Source organism: Diabrotica virgifera, chromosome 9 (assembly GCF_917563875.1).
Source record: "Diabrotica virgifera virgifera chromosome 9, PGI_DIABVI_V3a".
Taxonomy (NCBI): Eukaryota; Metazoa; Arthropoda; class Insecta; order Coleoptera; family Chrysomelidae; genus Diabrotica; species Diabrotica virgifera.
Genome location: NC_065451.1, coordinates 216,693,177 through 216,714,134, shown reverse-complemented (window position 1 = coordinate 216,714,134; position 20,958 = coordinate 216,693,177). Strand labels below are relative to the sequence as shown.

The following is a 20,958-nucleotide window of genomic DNA, read 5'->3' as shown; positions in this document are numbered from 1 at the left end:
CTACAAGGAGCGTACAATAATTATAACTACGGAGAAAATTTTTTGGATATTTTTAAAAATAATTTGGATAATTTTTGCTATTTTATTGTAGATATTGTGTCAAAATTTATAAATTACAATTTTGAAATAAGTAATTTATATTAATAATTTATATTATTGTACTACATTTGAAGAGGGTAGGCGGCGCCTACCTTGCCTACCCCGACGGGCCGCCCCTGGGATACTAGCTTTTGAGTAAATATAATTTCCAAAGAAGTTATTCTATTATTTTTCATTATTAGTTCATATTTACCCCCACCCCACCCTAACAGTACACTTGACAAAGCACAAAAGAATCAGTCATCGATAGACTACGTAATATCAAATAGACAAATTAACAATATCAAAACAAACTCTACATCTAAAGTCGTCGTATAATAGGACCAAGAAATCACAAACTTGTACTGTGCTAATTTCTATTAAAAATTCCAGTACTAAAAAAAACAGCCAAATAATCTGAAAAACTAAACAAAGAGTCTAGAAAACCTGAATATAAATGGTTGTATAGACGAAAATTTTGACAAAACCCAAGCAAATCAAGAAAATGTAAACGTGGTGTAGGCAAAAATACAATGCAACCTAATACTAGCTACAAAAGAGAGTATAGAAGCGAGGAAAATTAACTTCAATACAACAAAAACATCAAACCATGGATCAACAGCGTAATCAAAGGTATGACTACGAGAAGAGGAAAACATGCATAAAATATTTTAGCAATATAACAAATAACAACATCAATACTAAGATCTTTTTCTTTTCTATCTTCGTTTTCTAAGGAACGTTGGCTATCACTTTTATATACACTTGCCACTCTTTTGTGTCTGTTCTACAGTGAGGTTAGTACAATATCTGATATTACTCAGCTAAGATTTCTTATTGCGTCCCACACCTTTTCTTTTATCTATTCTTTCTTGCATGATTGCGACTATATCTCCTTGTAGGAGAGACTACATTTCAAAGTATGTGCCCCAAGTATGATGTTTTTCCTGTATTCAGAAGTTTTGTATTGTGTTCAATGCTCCTGAATACTTCTTCGTTATGTCCAAGAATATATATATATATATATATATATATATATATATATATATATATATATATATATATATATATATAAAGTAGTTTGGTATTATTGACTGACAATATGTAGATACAAGTTTTTATTGAGGTTGCAGTCAGTGTAAGGGGCAGGATGAGAGAAACTCTTTGTTACAATCGAGCTTTCGCAAAATTTATTTGCTTCGTCAAGATTAGCTAAAATGAGTATATAATTATAAATACAATGAAATTAAAGATAAAAGAACATTGTATAAAAAAGCACAAAAACTTACAACGTGAGGTTAGTTCATTAATTTAACATTTCCACAAAACATAATTATATAAAAATATCCTTATTTTAATCGTTTCCAAATTTCAATGTTTTAATTTTTACAATTTCTAATGAAAAATTTTGATTTATTAATTTAGTTCTAAATTTGATTAATGCCAGAAAGACACTCAATTAATGTCAATAAGACATTAAATAGGTATCTGTTTATTTTATTTTAAGTTGTTAAAAACTAGTTTTTTGATTATTACTTACTAGCGTACTTTAAATTATGGAAGGTATAGATAGATATAAGTACATGTTTTGTTGATTATTGTTTTATTAACAAATTAAAGTGGCGTTAATTTTAAAAATTTAATTTTTGAAATTTTGTCAGGGAATTTACTATTCTTTAATTAGAATATCATTTATCGTAAGATAAAATATAATTATAGATGTTACTTAGTTTATTTATGTCTGTTCTTTTATTTACACATTGATATTTATTTATGCACACCATTTCTAAAAATTCTCTTTTATTTAGTTTATTTTCATGTTTTAATACCGTTGTTTCATCGAATTTGAATGTATGATTTTTGTTTAATTTAATAGGTAGACTAACGTCACACAAAAGCGACCTTAGAAATAATAAAAACACATGTGCATTAGTAGATCATGCAATAAACAAAAATCATACATTCAAATTCGATGAAACAACGGTATTAAAACATGAAAATAAACTAAATAAAAGAGAATTTTTAGAAATGGTGTGCATAAATAAATATCAATATGTAAATAAAAGAACAGACATAAATAAACTAAGTAACATCTATAATTATATTTTATCTTACGATAAATGATATTCTAATTAAAGAATAGTAAATTCCCTGACAAAATTTCAAAAATTAAATTTTTAAAATTAACGCCACTTTAATTTGTTAATAAAACAATAATCAACAAAACATGTACTTATATCTATCTATACCTTCCATAATTTAAAGTACGCTAGTAAGTAATAATCAAAAAACTAGTTTTTAACAACTTAAAATAAAATAAACAGATACCTATTTAATGTCTTATTGACATTAATTGAGTGTCTTTCTGGCATTAATCAAATTTAGAACTAAATTAATAAATCAAAATTTTTCATTAGAAATTGTAAAAATTAAAACATTGAAATTTGGAAACGATTAAAATAAGGATATTTTTATATAATTATGTTTTGTGGAAATGTTAAATTAATGAACTAACCTCACGTTGTAAGTTTTTGTGCTTTTTTATACAATGTTCTTTTATCTTTAATTTCATTGTATTTATAATTATATACTCATTTTAGCTAATCTTGACGAAGCAAATAAATTTTGCGAAAGCTCGATTGTAACAAAGAGTTTCTCTCATCCTGCCCCTTACACTGACTGCAACCTCAATAAAAACTTGTATATATATATATATATATATATATAATCGGTTTAAAACGTCCTCCGACGTCTTCCGATGCCCAATCTCCATGCATCTCTATCTTCCCAAAGGTCTTCGTCTAAACCTCTCTCTCGGATCTCTCTGTCTATTCCTTCTCTCCAGCTCTTTCTGGGTCGGCCTCTTTTTCTCTTACCATGTGGTGACCAATCTAGAATCTGTTTTGGCAGACGGTGTTCTGGCATTCTCTGCACATGTCCATACCACTTTAGTTGTTGTACTCTTATATCTTCGACAATCGTATGTGTGACTCCCATAATCTCTCGTATACGTTCGTTATTAATTCTTTCGAGTTTTGATTTTCCTGCGGCACGTCTCCAGTAGTCCATCTCCGTGGCTTGTAGTGTTCTTTCAGTAGTTGTCTTTAACTGCCACACGTCACTTCCATACATTACTATGCTCTTTATAATAGTGTTGTATATTCGATGTTTATTTTTTTTTGGATATATGTTGATCCCAAATAATACTATTTAGTTGAGATATGGCCCTTCTACCTTGAGTGTTTCGTTTTTTTATAGCCTGATCTGATTTGCCGTCGTCCGTGATTTCTACTCCTAAATAAGAATATTTATTGTTGTACTTAATGTGTTGTCCGTCGTTTAAAACTAGATTCTGTTCGTTGCCACCGATGTTCATGTACATTGTTTTCTCTATGTTAACTTCTAATCCCCATTTTTTGTACTCTTCGATTAATTTCCGAGTCATGTATTCCAGATCGTCATAATCGTTGGCAATCACAATTTGATCATCAGCAAAACATAGAGTGTACAGGTTGTTATTATTTAATTGTATACCCATGCCGCTGCACTTCCGCTTCCAAAGTTTTAATGCTTGTTCCAGATATATTTTGAAAAGTGTCGGCGATAGGCAGTATCCCTGCTTCAGTCCTTTGTCTACTACAAAACCTTTGGAAACATTCGTTCCTATTTTAACTTTGGCGTTGGCGTTATCATATAGTTTTTCCACTGCTGTTATGAGATTTGAGTTGATGTTCGTTTGTCTTAGAGTGTTCCATAACTTGTTTTGGGGGATGCTATCGTAGGCCTTTTTTAGATCAACAAACAAAAAGTGGACTTCTTGATCTACAGCAACCTTTTTTTCTATAAGTTGAGTGATACAAAAAAGGTGGTCTATGGTCGATCTACCAGCTCTAAAACCCGCCTGTTCTTCTGCCTCCATATCAGTGTATTCTCTTTCTATTCTATTTTTGATCATTTTCACATAGATTTTACTAATGGTACTAGTAACTGCTATTCCACGGTAATTGTCGCAATTTTGTTTGTTTCCTTTTTTATGTAAAGTTGAAATGGTAGAGGTTTTAAATTCAGCTGGAACCTCTACTTTGTTTATGCAGTTTTGAAAGAGTATTGTCAGGTGTTCATATAGTTTTTCAGTTCCATATTTTATTAGTTCTGAGGGTATATTGCCAGGTCCGGGTGCTTTTTTGTTTTTGAGTGAAGTACAGATATCCTTTACTTCCTTTTTCGTGATTCTTATAGGAGATGCTTCGACGCGTATGTTTTGGTTATTTTCTTTTATTTTGAATTCTCTTCGATCTTCTTGCAACAGTTTACTGAAGTACATGTCCCATGTTTCTAACGAAATTGGTGAGATTAAATCTTTTTTCTTGTCGTTGGTCCTAAGAGATTTAATAAGTTTCCAGCTTTCTGTACTTCTGGTTCCTCCTATATACGTATTTATTTTTTGACGGTTTTGATCCCAGGATTCATTTTTTTTTCTGTCTTATCATTTGTCTTACGTATGTCCAAGAATACGTATGTAAAACCATATTTCGAATGCCTCTGATTTTTTTATGCATTGGGTATGGTGATTTTAAATGTTCCAGTTTCTACGAATTGCAATGTAATGGCCAAGTCATGGCTAACAAAAAACAATTTGCCATTGATATGGGCACAATAGCCCACCTTCATTAAATGGAGACGATACTAAAGGAAGAAGAATAACCATTTATTATTGTACTTACAAATATCTGGGTAAAGGGTAGCCTGATACTTGACAAGTCAACCATGCCGATTTATGCTGAGACGTCTTCTCTTTCCATCCCGTAAATTTTTCTCCATCTTTTTTAGGAGGAACATTGTTTGTAGGTTCTATAAAAAATACCGACTTCGGAATATAATATACAATACTATAATATAGCATTTTCCTGATTGTTGGAATATTTTGGGCAAAAAGATCTATTATTATAAACAGTATTTTATGGCGCATCGATGCAAGTGACTTTAATTTAACTTTATTTGCAATATGTTTCAAGAAATTAAAACAATAAGTATGGAGGACAATTAGGCAACTACTGCTGTTTCGTACTGAAAAATAGATGAATTCTTGTATAAATTGTTTAAGCAATTTCAAGAAGAAATCGAAAAAGAAAAAAAAATACTAAGATGAATTCAGAAGACATTTCATAATCAAAAAAAGGAACCTAAAGAAAACATTTTTTGGTGTTACAGCCAAGTCAATTACTGCCTACCAAGAAGGCGTTTCCCTTCAATTTTTCCTTCTATTAAGGAGGGGGTATCAAGCACATTATTTTGTGAATTTTTTTCGAAACTATGGTAGAATTATTTTATTTTTAAATTAAATAAACACATTAAATATGTACAATTCAAAGAATATTTAAGAAAAAATTAAATCCAAAATATTGAAAAATAAGCCATTGCCGACAAATTTTGGCAGGCAGCTCAAAAAAAATGGATTTTGCTGTGGACATCAGAACTCATCACTGGATTATACGAAACAAAAAATTCAAAAAGATTTTATTAGCTTATGAGTTTCACGAGGTAACAACGTCGAGTTTTTTTTATTTTTAATGATTTTTGAATTTTTGGTATCACTCAAAAGTCAAAAATACGAAATTTTTGATAAAAATTTTGTGAAAATCAACAGGTTTAATATTGTTGAACAACAAATAAGCAAAAAACGAAAAATATCTCGACGTTGTTACCTCACGAAATGTCTAAAGAAAATCTGTGCAAAATATCAGGTAGATCGGCCGAGTAGTTTTTCAGTTACAATGTCCACCGCATTTAAAAAAGCAGTTTTGAGAAAAATGCGTTTAAAGTTTTGACAACTGCATCTTCATCTTCTTATTTGTCTGCCAAATCGTAAAGTGATGAACATTGGAATATGTTTTTTAAATTGGGGAGTAATCTACAAAAGAGAAGGCGAACAGTTGTTTAACGTTTCTGACTACGCTCCGGCGTGCTGGCGCGAAGCCGCGGCAAAGTGAGTCGAAGGTAGGGATATTCAACACCCTGTATCTCTGGTAATTTTACTCCGATTATTTTGAAATTTTCAGAGAGTACTCTTGAAAGTATGCACTTTTATTTGAAATAATAAAAAAATTTAAATATTTCAAACCATACCCCCTCCTTAATAGTAGAAGGAACTTGCTCTTCTACAAGGAACTTTCCCTGATGAAGGGTAATAGATATCGTCAGTACCAGCTTAAGGCGCAGAGAGAGGAAATGATCAGAGGAAACCCTTAGAACAGCTGAAGGTAGACACCAATGGAGATTTGTTAGGGGTATTAGAGGAAATCATGATCCTCACTGACGGGAAAATGACAAAAGAGAGAAACAAAATCACAGCTCTGTCTGTGCCAAATCTTTTTTGTCCAGATTGTAGAATTGACAACAAGAGTTGGTAAAATGAATCAAGCATGACTACCTGCCCGATGTAATTCGTATCTATGAAAGATAACAGAAAACTAGTTTGCAGAAATGTGGAAACATTTACAGAAAGCTTGTAATAGTCATCTGACACAAATAGGTAGATCATAACAATTTATAGTTTTGCCACTGTACAAGTCTGACAAAAGCATAGATAATACCATCTGGAAAAATGTAATCAGGCAAGTCGATTTAGCAAAGAATAAAACTACTTACAAATATCTGGGTACTGGATAGCCTGATACCTTACAAGTTAACCAAGCTGTAGCTGCCTCATGAGCTACTATATCTTTCCAACCAGTGAATTTTTCTCCGTCTTTTTTGGGCGGGACATTATTTGTTGGTTCTGCAAAAAATTACGACAAATTTATGCAAGCGTATTAAAAGTTATGACTGAATGTTGGAATAAGTTGCTTCTATATCTATGTATTCCACTGCCAATTGTGACTGTATTTATATATAAAGGATATGTAAATACTATGATGCCTTTTTCGATATGAGCTGGAAATTTTTATGCTATTTAACTCAACAAAATATTTCAAAATTTATAATTTTTTGGAGACGTCTTTCTATATTCTATCCTGTGATTCCCTCTTCCAATTTGCCTTTTCTTGGTATCTGTATTGGTTTTCTATGTAAAAATACATTAATCTGGTATTCTTGCTTATTTAATACGTGCCAACAGGTCTAGATGGCGTTAAAAGTATCGGAATGTGGATCTACAGAATTCTACAAGCGTCCTGGACGTAACACAGAACCAAACTGTGAAAAGAAAATGAAAATGCTTAGATGGATGCGAGTAGTGACAAAAAGGATAACATTGAATGAGCATATTAAGGAAGCTTGGGGGTGGCTCCAATTGATGCCAAAATAAGAGAGTATAGGTGAAGATGGTTCGGGTTGTTCAAGGTTGAGACGTTAATCACCCTATACGAAGAATTACTGATTTGCAAGTGCCAATTAAGATACGAAATGAAGACCAAACAAGATCTGGAAGGAGATACTTAGGCACCGCATGTCGTGTAATTACGGAAGTAGACCTTGCATCGGTATAAAGGCACAAAAATTGCTTCTTTGTAAAATAATATTTTCTTCTTCCTGTTGTGGATGTAAATCTGAGACACGGTAGGGTATGTAGTATGCGGAATAGTGAAAATATTTTTAATGTATAATAAAGTATTAATTCAGAAATCCATGGTTATTATTACATTTGGAAACAATACTTACAGATATCTCGGTACAGGATAGCCTGATACTTGACACGTTAACCAGGCCGTATGATTCGGAGAGATGATAATATCCGTCCAACCAGTAAATTTCATTCCGTCCTTTTTAGGTGGGACATTATTGGTTGGTTCTATAATTAAATTAAAGACGTACCTATATGTTATGTAGCATTAACACATATCTGTTTACTTAAGTAACCTAAGGGCCGGTTGTTCGAACGCTAATCAACAATGATCATTATTAAATATTTAATTACTGTCACCAAAACTGTCAATGTCAACTTTGTTTGGGTTGCTGAAAACATAATTAATTACAATTATGAGATTTATGATTAATTATGTTAATAATTATTGTTATATTAATTGATCATAGTCTCAGAATTGTAATTAATTATGTTTTGACAACCCAAAAAAAGTTGACATTGCCAGTAATTAATTATTTGATAATGATCATTGTTGATTAGCGTTCGAACAACCGGCCCTATATGTTGGAATTTGTTAATATAACAATCGAGCAATGTGAATGCGTTTGAATGGTACTTACAAAAATCTGGGAACAGGATAGCCTGACACTTGACAGGTTAACCAAGCAGTATTTCTTTCAGGAATTAGTATGTCTTTCCAACCAGTAAACCCATCCAGGCCGTCTTTTTTAGGAGAGACGTTATTGGTGGGCTCTATGAAACATTTCAAAATCGAGAACAATTTTTTAATAAATGATCTAACAATGTGGGATACTGGTAGCAAAAGAGGTAGTATGTAGTAGAGCACTTTCAAATTAGCAGTTATGTAATCTTATGTATTAAGTAGTCTTAAAATTAAGTGTATAATAGCTTAATTAGACTTACTTTTTCCTACAAAATATAAACTAACAAAGAAAATTAAAGATTTGTTCGAATAAATATTTTTCAATATAACGAATCTTCAATATCTTCTTTCGACAAGAGCAAGAATACAGTAACTGTAATGGTCACCAAAATAGTAAAAGATAAAATTGCTCAAGGACCTCAAAATATCTTCAGAAACGATAAGTCCTTATATTAGATAATATTTCTGAAGTAATGTAGATAGTTTTAAGAGAGCCGGATGCCAGACGAATAGAGGAGCAGTTAATTAGTATCTCTGTATAAAACTACTTGAAAAATTTTGAAGAAGAAACAATCATCAGTATAAATGAGACATTTGAAAGAGATTGTTACCAACATGATAAAACGGAGAATGATGTTTATGGTTACCTAGAACGTATGAATCCTCGAACATTTACGCATCGCTTTCACTTTTCAATCTCATCATCATCTTATTCAAGATGAGCAAGCTAGGCTAAAAAGATTTGCAACAAGCGGAATTTCCACCTTGAGACCTCGTAGATCGTCTCAGAAAGATGAAACCTACTAATTTTACTATCCCTAATTTACTAATTTCTTACCCCTGCTACTGGCCGCACTAGCAAGTGGTTACAAGAAAGGAACGAGGAGCATTCTATTAAAATGAAAACCTACCGGCAAAAGTGGAAATCTTAGTCACGAGAAAGATGAAAAATTTTATTTGAGAGAATAATTGATGGAGATACGTGAAGAAATCGAAATATCCGAAAATGAGTCTGGATTTATGAAAAACAGTTCAATATCAGCTGCGCTTGGACATCTTTACTATGTTTGGAAATGTTGAGGAATGAATTAGAAAGTCCTCAAAATCATGTAAAACAAAAAAGAAATACTCTAAGCCATAATGAGGAGTCTCTCCAAAAGCTGAAATAAGTTTTCCTGATTGGTTGAAATTTTCAAACAATTGTATAGGTAGTGGTATTTCTTTTTTTAGACCACCTCGTCGTCCAGATTTCAATCATTATATTTATGTTTCGAGTCACATGAAATCCTTTATCGAAACCACTGTCGAAAAAACTGCAATCCTTTATCGAAAGCAAAGTAAGAAATGGCAAATTTTTAAACACACTTACAAATATCTCGGTACAGGATAACCAGTAACTTGACAGGTTAACCAAGCAGTGTTCTTCTGCGGCAACAAAACCACTTTCCATCCTTCAAATTTCTCACCATCTTTTTTAGGTGCCACATTATTGGTAGGTTCTGATGAAAAAATTACAAATTATAGTGACCAATAACACCAATAAGTATGTCTTCTAAATGTTGGGAACGGATATTAGGAAAATAGCAAATATAACTGTTAAAGATAACTTACAGAAAACGAGGTACTGGGAATCCAGTCACTTGGCACGTTAACCAAGCTGTAGCATTTCGTCGAATAAAAATTTCTTCCCAGCCAACGAAATTTTTCCCGATTTTCTTTGGAGGTACGTTACTGGTCGGTTCTGAAAATAGCACAAATCTAAGAAACTCTCAGACTTTGTTGTTTATAATTTATTTGACGATAGTACCTTTAGAAGGAAGGAAAAGAAGTTAAGGAAGCAGATGACAACGGTTTCACTGGTCGAATATTTTCAAGGTTTATAATGGTTAATTTCATTTCATACAATACAGATCTACTTAGATATACAATATACATAGCATTAATTTATTGCTTTACGTCTATTCTGCGAAATATCTCATGACTTCACGTTAGAGGGTTCGTAAAAGGAATTTTGTTCTCAATTCGTTACGCGATACAACATCTTCGCAATCAGGCTCGAAGGACTATGATACATGTTGGACATAAATTGAAATTAGCTGGTTAATAAATCAAAATCGCGAGCAAAGGAATAAAATATGAAATGGTAAATATGCACGGCATTTCATATTTACCATTTCACCATTTCTGATAATTAACAATTTGGCACAAAGATTACTTACAAAAATCGAGGCACAGGAAACCCGGAAACTTGACATGTAAGCCAAGCAACCCCTTTTGATTTCACACTAACCATCCTAAATCCGAACTCAGCTCCTACCTTTTTTGGAGAAACGTTGTTCGTAGGTTCTGGAAATATTACGAATATGTACTTATTTCATAATTCACTATTTCGTTTACCTGAATATTGGGAAGTTCTACAAATGATTTAACAGGTTTGGTACTGATTTTGACTATAGTTACTAGTGTTCTTATCGAGGACAGTAGGATGTTTGAGTATATAACACACTTCCAAAAACTATCTTTTAGTATAATTATTTTCATTACACAAAATTTTGACCTCTTCAAAGTTAACCCTGTGTTTAGCTGTGATAGCATGTTGTGCTAAGGCCCAAGAATATTTGTCTAAGTTAATATCACTACGGTGTGAAGCTAGTCTTCATCAATTCAATAAGTTTATCTGCAACTTAAGTCCGATTCATTACGTGATTTCATTAGACCCGTGAAGAAGGGTAGAAGCATCGCATGCTTAAAAACATTTCTAGACTTCTTGGCATTATTCATCAACTGCTAAAATTATTAAAACTTACAGGAATCTAGGCACTGGGAATCCGGTAACCTGGCAGGTCAACCACGCAGTTGCAGTTTCCTTCACGGTAACCACCCTCCAACCACCGAATTCTGCCCCAACTTTCTTGGGAGCGACATTGTTAGTAGGTTCTATAAAATCAAAGATACGTCAACAAAACTACAACACAAACCTACCTGAACATCGGTACTGGGTACGCTACTATCGGGCACATAATATACACGTCATCTCTGTTTTTCGTAACGATTAGAGTAAAGCGAACTTTGTTATCTATTACTTTTGGAGCAATGTTATTGGTAGGTTCTGAAATGGTAGAAAATTACTAGTTAATAAGTTAGAAAAGAAGGGTACCTGAATATAGGAACTGGGTAACCAACAACTTCGCAAGTTAGCACCGTGGTTGTGTTTTGAGGGTAAATATAAATTTTGCCACCCTCGTATTTTTGACCGGGTAGTTTGGGTGCTATTTTTCCTGTAGGTTCTGCAAAATCAAATAATTTTCATGTTTTTAGCCTGCGTAATAAAGAATAGGCTCCTTTGCTTCTTTCTTTTTTACATATCAATATATTCTGACCAGTTTATTAATAATTTTGTAGAAAGAGTACCTCCCATTAAGATAGGCAAAATGCCCACAGAATTATATTTTTCTCATTTTTTACATTTTATGTGATTAATAAATCAGACCCAGCCCAATTTTACCATGCAACCCGTCCCCTCACCCACTTTGTAATCCTACAAAATATTATGAAAAAACGTGAACACTAAAAATTATAAGACTGTACCTGAAATTTGGAGCAGGATAGCCTTGTACTGTACATACCAAAGGTACCATACTATTCAAAGCTACTTCTTTCTTTAAGCTAGCAACATCTATGTCTTTGACCTTTGGCGCAATTCTTGTTACTGGTTCTACAAAGGAAGGGCACAACTAAGATTCGGATTTTTGTTAAATCCTGTTTAAAACTATATCTACTGAATCTAAAGACGACTTTAGCTGAAGATTACCTAAAAGCTGGTGTTGGAAACCCTTGAGCTTGACATAACAATCCGAAACTTTGACCTTGGTGTTTAACGAACGTGGTGCTTCTAGCCTCAGAAGAAAATGCTGGAGCTTTGGAGCCAATAGGCTCTTCAATAAAAAAATATTTGATAAAATATATATTCCATAAAACATATAACTTTGATAAAAAGCAATTAAAATTTTGTAACGATTCAAAGAATCACCCCCACATCTCTTCCAGTTCTGAGCAACGCAGCCTTTGTTCATTTTTGTGTTATACATCAGAGTGTTACACATTTATGGCGCCCAACGTGGGTATTCATTTATCATTTTTTGGCGCCCAACATGGGGAACAAAATGCACAAACGCAGCGTTGCTTAGAATCGGAAGAGATGTGGGGATAGTTGTTTGGATCGTTACAATATATAAAAGAATAAAATCATTGTTTTCTATATGTTCACAAAATTTGAATTGTTAGCACGTAATATAGACTTTGCTATCAAATAAATCAATATATCAAATCCTACCTGAAAGTTGGTGTGGGTAAACCTTGTGCCTGGCACAACAGTCCAAAGCTTTGGCCGTGTTGTCTAATAAAAGTCGAGCTTTTTGAGTCTGAAGAAAACGTTGGTGCTTTCGATCCAATCGGTTCTAAGAGCAATTTTAACCGAGTAAGAATCGCGACATATACACGACAATATTGCGACAGGGTACCCATGTACTGTATATTTAGATTGTTAATGAAAAATGTATATCAGGAGAGCAAAACAACCATGAAGAGTCAAAAACAAAACGTCTCCGGATGGTTTAGTTTAGACATCTACGAGGCATGTTTAACTATGCATTCAACGCAATTTAATAGCTCTGTGACTTGCATGAAGGTTACTGTTTGGGAGACAACATGGCAATGACTCTGCACAATGAGCTTGCGTCAACAAGAGCGAACGTGTCGCAACGTGTCTGTGATGTTGTACGCGGGCAGAAAACTGCTCACTTAATAAGTTATTTTTTGGGGTAAAGTGTTATTTTAAGTAAATTGAAATTTAAAAAATACGTAAAAATAAAAATAAATTAAATTTCGAGATTAAAAATTTCGAATAGAGAGTGAAAAACTACTTTAGGGACAAAATACTACAATTGGGTGACAAACATTGAAATAAGCAAAAAAGTATAGATGTATTAAATGTCTTATGTGTCAATTGAAAATAAACATATTGCCTACCTAAAACTAGGTGCTGGTAAGCCTTGTGCTTGACATAAGAGTCCAAAACTTTGTCGTTCTTGTCGGATAAAAATTGATCCCTTTGAATCCGATGAAAAAGTTGGTGCTTTGGATCCAATCGGTTCTAAGAACAATTGTAATCTAGTAAGAATCGCCATAGATATACAAAACATTTTGCGACAGGGTACCCATGTATTGTATAGTTAGGTAGTTAATGAAAAATGTCTGTAAGGAGAGGAGTCAAAAAAATGTTGGAGGAGTCAAAAAAATTTTTAAGGAGTAAACGGTTACTGTTAGGAGTGATGGATTGAAAAAACATTGTTTTGAGCACATAAAAATTTATACTTAAGAATGAAAAGTTGCTGTAAGGAGTGAAAACATTAATGCAGGTAGTTTACTTTTATTGTAAGGTATGAAATATAACTTGCGAGGTGACAAAATTTCTGTACTCAATAGACAGTAACTCCAAATTAGGAAACTTTGAGGCAGAAAGTCAAAAATGACTGGAAAGTGAATTAAAACTAATGAAACATTTGCTATAAATAATGAACAAGTGAACCGTGAAAATCAACTACAGGGAAAGAAGCATTGCGGTAGGGACAAAAATTTTACTCCGGGATGTGAAATCGGGTGGATATTAAAAATTTCGAGTAGGGAGTGAAAAATATGACTTTTAAGGGCACACTATTACTATGGAGTTTTATTTTATTTAGCGTATGGACTTTCACAGTACGATAAATTACTATGGGGTGACAAGCATTGAAATAAGCAACACAAAATATAGCTGTATTAAAAATAAACAAATTGCCTACCTAAAACTAGGTGTTGGTAAGCCTTGCGCCTGACATAACAGTCCAAAACTTTGTCCTTCTTGTTTAATAAAAATCGATCCCTTCGATTCCGATGAAAATGTTGGTGCCTTGGAACCAATAGGTTCTAAAGAAAAATGTAATGCATTTTATTTTACACCGCAACTGTCAATTGTCTTTACTGGTGAGAAGGTCATATGCATTTTCTCTGAATGTGTTCTTTCATTAGTAGAATTGAGAGACCAAGCAAAGTAACAAAGTTACATATTCAGTAAAAATTAGTAGAAATCTAGGTCATTTCGTGAAGCACATCCTGAACTTAACCAGAGGGAGAACGCCTGCGCATAACAAAATTGAGCGTTCGATAAGGGCGAATTTTCCCCTCTGAACTGCTAATGCACAGGCGTTCTCCCTCTGGGTAAGTTCAGGATACGTTTTGGGCATGATGCGCGAATAAGTCTATTAGTTTGATGAAACCTACCTGAATACTGGGGTAGGAAATCCTTGCGCTTGGCACAACAAACCAAAACTTTGCTTTTGCTGTCTAACAAACATTGATATTTTTGAGTCCGAAGAGAATGCAGGAGCTTTCGAGCCTATCGGTTCTATAAGAATAGTTATCATTTCTTAGTTATCATTACAAGGAATACAATTTGCTAACGGACACTTTCAAAATCAATCTATTAAAAAAATTAAACTTACTTGAATACGGGTGCAGGTAAGGCTTGAGCTGGACATAACAATGCTAAGCTCTTGCCAGCAGCTCTTTCAAGAGTGAAAATTTTCGATTCGGACGAAAATGCTGGTGCCTTAGAGCCTATGGGTTCTTTAATAAAGCAATAAAGCCCAAATTAATACATTGATATGTACTGGTCTAAATTTTGGGATAGGATCACATTAGGCACCAAAAGCTAAGACTATAGATTTGTTTGATTTACCAAAGGGTTATCAAATACTTAAAAGTCGATATTTTGTAGCATTTTAAGATTATATTTAAAAGTTTTTCGAAATTAGTAGGTTCGGAGTGAATATAAGGAACAAAAAAGGAGTTCGACAAGGTAGTCACAAATACTTTTATCCAACTACCAGCTCGTACATACTATACTTGGAAATCACCTGTGGATAGCAAATAGATCACTAGAAATCAGATAGAATATATATTGATCAATAAAAGATAACAGAATTCTATCAAATCGACAAAAACGTATCCGGTGGCAGACGTGACAGCTTATGACAGATCGTAACAAAACTCAAAATCAGTTTAAACAAAACGAAAGTACAAATTAGTCCTCTATAAAAGCACTTAAAAATAAACGAGCAACGGAAGCTTGTAGCGTTTTCATTTCTCTAATAATAAGTACCATCAACATTTTGATTGTGCTATACCAAGATACGCTCTATTTCGAGAGCCTATATAATAAATTTCGTCTGTTTAGACTACTTAAAAAGTACGAGTACTTTTGCAGTGTAGCCGATTTAGTGTCATAGACATAGACGCACTTTCTTTCTCGATGTACCTACCTATTAAAAATGTTTATGTTAACATTTTCTTAGTTGTATGGCTAATTTATTTTTCTAGAGTTTTACCACTGGTACTGCATTTAAAATGCCGTCCTCGCTATTATGTCATCACGTTTCCTGCCTCACTGTCTTTTTACCGACCAGATAAAAATGGATTTCACCGAGTGGCTAATTTTGAGTTAAGTTTGTAAACATTTCACGTTAGGATTTGTGCATAAAAACAAAGATTGCAACAGCTAAAAGCAGTATCTAAAGATGAACTAAAAATTAAAGAACTTACAAAGAATACTTACTTGAAACTGGGAGCAGGCAAAGCCTGTGCTGGGCATAGCAAAGCCAAGCTTATTCCAGACGGTCTCTTAAGACTGAACAGTTGCGATTCAGAAGAAAAAGCTGGAGCCTTAGAACCGATCGGCTCTTCAATAAAAAAAAGAAAGTTAATATAACATTTGTACTAACCTAAATTTCGGGATAGGACTGCCTTGAGCATCGCAAGGTAAGACCAAGGTTTCTTTAGCCTTACCAACTGCCGCGTCGAGTTTAGATTTTGGTGGAAGTCTTGGTGGTGTGTAACCGATTGGTTCTGTTGAAAAATTAATGAAGTTACGTGAGGTGAACAGTACTTACTTGAATGAAGGAGTCGGGTACCCTTGAGCCAAGCACAACAGACCGAAACCTTGCCCCACACCTCGAGTGTACGAAATGCTTGTAGCATCATTCGAAAATGACGGCGCTTTATAACCAATCGGCTCTAGACAAAATAACATTCATTGTTTCAAAACTAAGCTTTACAAATATTTTGAATTTACCTGAATTTAGGAACAGGTAGTGCTTGAGCGGGACACATTAGTACGAATCCATACCCTTCCTTGGCATCGAACGAAAATATTTTGGACGAAGAAGAAAAGGAAGGAGCTTTCAATCCGACAGGTTCTACATGCAAATATAAAAGCTTAGAAGCGAATATAATATGGGTACCAACTGTTTTTATGTAATAATAAATTTACCTGAATTTTGGCACGGGTAAGGCCTGCGCAGGGCATAAAAGAACAAAACCTTCTCCTCCTTTTGTTTCATAAGTGAAACTCTTTGAAGAAGACGAAAAAGATGGCGCTTTGAATCCAACGGGTTCTGTGTAAAATGAAACAATGCTACCATGAAACAAGTATATTATTGTATATATAATTACCTGAACATTGGAGATGGGTACCCTTGCGCTGGACAAAGCATGGAGACAGTGGTACTTTCCTCCTTTTGGTACCCTAACAACTTTATATCGCTCGAAAAAGCAGGAGCTTTACTTCCCACTGGCTCTATAGACAATATGTATCATGTAAATAGTAATATATTTTACTTGCTGAGGTAACTAAGCTCACAAACAAAAAAAGATTGAGCCAAAATGTTTCCCTAAATATGCCAATTTTTTCCTACGTCGCTGACAAATGGGCTTGATCTTAATTTGATAGTAAACGTAGACCTACTATTATTAGGTTAAATTGGGTCCAGGAGGTCCAAAAACTCGGGGTCACAGTGATTGGTTAGAAATTTCTAACCGAAAGAAAGAGGGCATGAAGGTAGAGTCGAAGACAACCTTCACGGTGGTCCGCCTTCCATAAGCATTTCACAAAGCTCAAAAAGTAGTGGAATGGTAAATCACAGTTAATCAAACATAATGGCGTCACTATATTCTTGCGTAGGATAACGGACTAAAAAAGAGGAAAAGAAGGGTTAACCTTAAAACCCAGCAACACGTTTTGGCTGCATTTTTGATCTTGAAGTTTCCTTTGCCTTCAAACAATGACCATCTATATGAAAATATTTAGGCAGGAAGAGGTGGAGGAATTTCTACTAAAGCAAACGGGAATAATTTCTGAACTGGACAGTCTGTATTGTTTCAGCATAAACTTTTTCTAAGAAAGTTAACATTTGGTTAACTTTACACTATAATATGCCTTTTGACTGAAAATAGCCGATGGGACAACACGCCAGATCTCAAGACCTAGACTGAGGTATCAAGACAACTTATAGATGACGTTTTATAATCTATTGGAGTTGACAGAGATGGCGTAATGGAGGATTGTTCTGAAGAAGGCTTTGTTGTAAAGACCTAGACTTAGGTATCAAGACAACTTAGATGACGTTTTAGAATCTATTGGAGTTAGAGCATGGATACGAGTTGACAGAGATGGCGCAATGGAGGATTGTTCTGAAAAAGGCTTTGGCTCTTAACGAGCAGTGATGTCGTGATTCAGAAGCAATGACTGTGGCAAAGCAAAGCTGTGGTCTGCTGGAATAATTATTTACTGACGTAGTGACGTATCATCTTGTTGATTACAGAATGCTTGACCGCGAAAGCCTACATACCCTGATATTGATAGCAGAGGCGAAAGAAAGAGTAATATACATTGTTTCAAAAATGTAACATTAAAGATATTTGGGAACCATATTGGTAATGGTTTAAAGAGCAAAATCAACACACTGTCAACATAAAAAGCGTTACTTTTTGCTCTAGTTGCTCTACTACATATAAAAAATTGCATGCGTTGCGTGAAAACCATTGCATACGAGGTTGAAAAAAAGTGGTACTTTGGAAAATAAATTTGCACATAGTGTTATTTTGCTGGTGAATATTGCACTTACATATTCATATTATGCTAAAATGCGCTCAATAGTTAAATTATTATGATAACTCTGGTTACCTGAATGTTGGGACAGGAAATGCTTGTGCTTGACAGAATAGAGCTACGTCAAAACCAGATTGTTTCTCTGATCGTTTGTATTTTAAGTCAGATAAGACGTTCGGTGCGCGGGTTCCAAGGGGCTCTAGTAAATGGAGAAAACAAAAAGAGTTATTTTAAAACAAAAGAAACGCTAATATCAATGAAAAATTACCTGAAAGTAGGAACAGGAAACCCTTGTGCCTGGCACAACAGCGAGAGACCTTGGTTGCGCTGTTTTTGGATTGTTATGCTCTTTATATCAGAAACTACACTTGGACCCTTGGTACCGATCGGTTCTATAAGATCATCAATAGGTTTAAATATTAATACAGTCCTTTTAGCATTTCAGATACGTTCGAAAAGTAAAAGAAGCACAAATTAATTAATTTAGAAAGCTCGTAGAAAAAATTTTGTTTATATTATGAACAAAAAGTATCATTCTTACTCACAAATTCGACTATCGTGTTTTGTAAGATCATAATGCAGTCAATCGGAGTAGTGTAGGAAACAGAGGTTGAACCTCGCCAAATGGACACAAGTCCGGTTTTATTTTTTTTTTCTGGTATATCAAGGGGTGCTTATTATGAGACCCCCCTTTTCATCCCTTTAAGGGGGTAATTTGTGGTTTTTGCGAAACGTAGCCATTCCTGTACGTTTCGCAAAAAATTTACTTAATAGTAAAATAAATATGACTATATTTTCTACTATTTATTTCCTGACAGCATAATATGTCTATCACCCACCGTTTAGCGGGGGGTGGCGCCCCAAAAATGACAAATTTTTAAAAAAGATGGTTTTAAAAAAATTATTTTTCCCTAACTGTAATGAAAATTAAGAAGACACCCTGCGGCAATTAATCACAAATAAATGGCTGATTTTTTGGTATAGGTTTTATTTGAGGGCAATTGCAATTTTTTTAATTACAGGGTGTTACATTTTAAAAAACCCCTTTTATACCATCTGAACCGCCTATGCTAGAGTAAAAAAACTTTCAGCGGTTATCCATGTACTAGTGCTATTTACAAATTTGTATAATGCACCCACATATTTTCCCCGGAACTACCCCAAAAAAGGAAGAATTAATAAAGAAAATAATCAAAAATTGATTTTGGGCCACCACTGTGGCTTTAGGGTGCAAAGAAAATAAAATATGTATAGGTCATAATGTGTAGCAAACAGTGTGTTCTTTTATTTTCCATAAATACGTTATCAATAAAATGAATAGGTGACGAAAAAAAAAAACAAAAACTGGAGCCCGCCAAACAACGAACTGTCAACATTGATGGAATGGCCCCGTCCCATTCCAACAGTGAAGCGAGATAGGCGCCAACATACAAGAGAGAGGTTCTAGCACTTCTAGAGAGACATGAGAGAGACAGAGAATTTGTCAGGTAACTATAACCTACCTGACTAGTGTTTGTTTACGAAAGATGGCGATTATCTTCCCTCCTTTACCTGATTATCTTCTATCTCATCCTGGCGCCATTAAATTTGCTTCATGGCGATTCCATCAGTGTTGACAGTTCGTTGCCGCCAAAGCATTTCTGAGGTTTTCGGCGCCACTGTGCCGTAACGGTTGCTTATACGAAAAAAATGCATACGACCTTATTTGTAGAGAAAATAGTAGTCTTTAATTCTGTATAAGTTTTGTTTAAAAAAAATGCATAGGTAATGAGAAAATCGTCAAAACATGCTCTCCAAGGGATAGGGGTAGTTTCTGCAGTTTATTTTCAAGAATACGGGTAGTTTCCGCAGGGATGATGGAATAATCATATATATTTATGAAAAACCCTATTGATGGAGCATATCTCCATATGGGTCAAAAAGGAAAAAAAAATTTTTTTCAGCCCTCCCTTTATTTATTTTTTTTTGGCTCCAATGATTGCATTAAGAAATCTCTTTTGGTGTCCATGCATGGGTAATAAGAACATGCACAAAATGATATATGAAGCATTTTAATAAAGGGCATGGTGTGTGAAGGATTCCAAGAAAATCACTTTCTTTATTAATTCTCCATTTTTTTGGGGTGGTTCCGAAAAAAAAATGGGGGTGCAATATAGAAATTTGTAATCAACACCAGTACGTGAATAATCGCTGAAAGTTTTTTTACTCTAGCTTAAGCGGTTCAGATGGTATAAAAAGGGGTTTATTAAAATGTAACACCCTGTAATTAAAAAATGGGCAACTGCGCTTAAATGAAACCTATACCAAAAAATCAGACACTTACTTGTGAGTAACCTCCCCAGGGTGTCTTCTTAATTTTCATTACAGTTAGGGAAAATATATTTTTTTAAAAACATCTTCTTTAAAAACTTGTCAACTTTGAGGCGCCACTCCCGCTAAACGGTGGGTGATAGACATATGCTGTCGGAAAATAAATAGTAGGAAATATAGTTCTCTTCATTTTACTATTAAATAATTTTTTTGCAAAACGTACAGGAAGGGCTACGTTTCGCAAAAACCACAAATTACCCCCTTTAAAGGGATGAAAAGGGGGGTTCCGGGGAGAAATTTTTTAAGAAAATGTTAGTCTTATAATAAGCACCACTTGATATA

General features: G+C 34.0%; 1 protein-coding gene across 9 annotated transcripts in view; it reads right to left on the bottom strand.

The window, feature by feature from the left end:
- The window catches only part of LOC114337166 (cell adhesion molecule Dscam2), a 477,141-nt gene that overhangs the window by 249,346 nt on the left and 206,837 nt on the right, over nucleotides 1–20,958 (bottom strand). For 8 of the 9 annotated variants that reach the window (XM_050660803.1, XM_050660808.1, XM_050660809.1 and 5 more), the window contains exon 1: nucleotides 16,872–16,990. The exons of the other annotated variant lie outside the window; for it this stretch is intronic. In XM_050660803.1, the coding sequence (XP_050516760.1) occupies nucleotides 16,872–16,912 (41 nt within the window). In that variant the 5' untranslated portion in view covers nucleotides 16,913–16,990. Of the gene's footprint in view, nucleotides 1–16,871; nucleotides 16,991–20,958 lie in introns of those variants that run through there. 9 annotated transcript variants of the gene reach the window in all.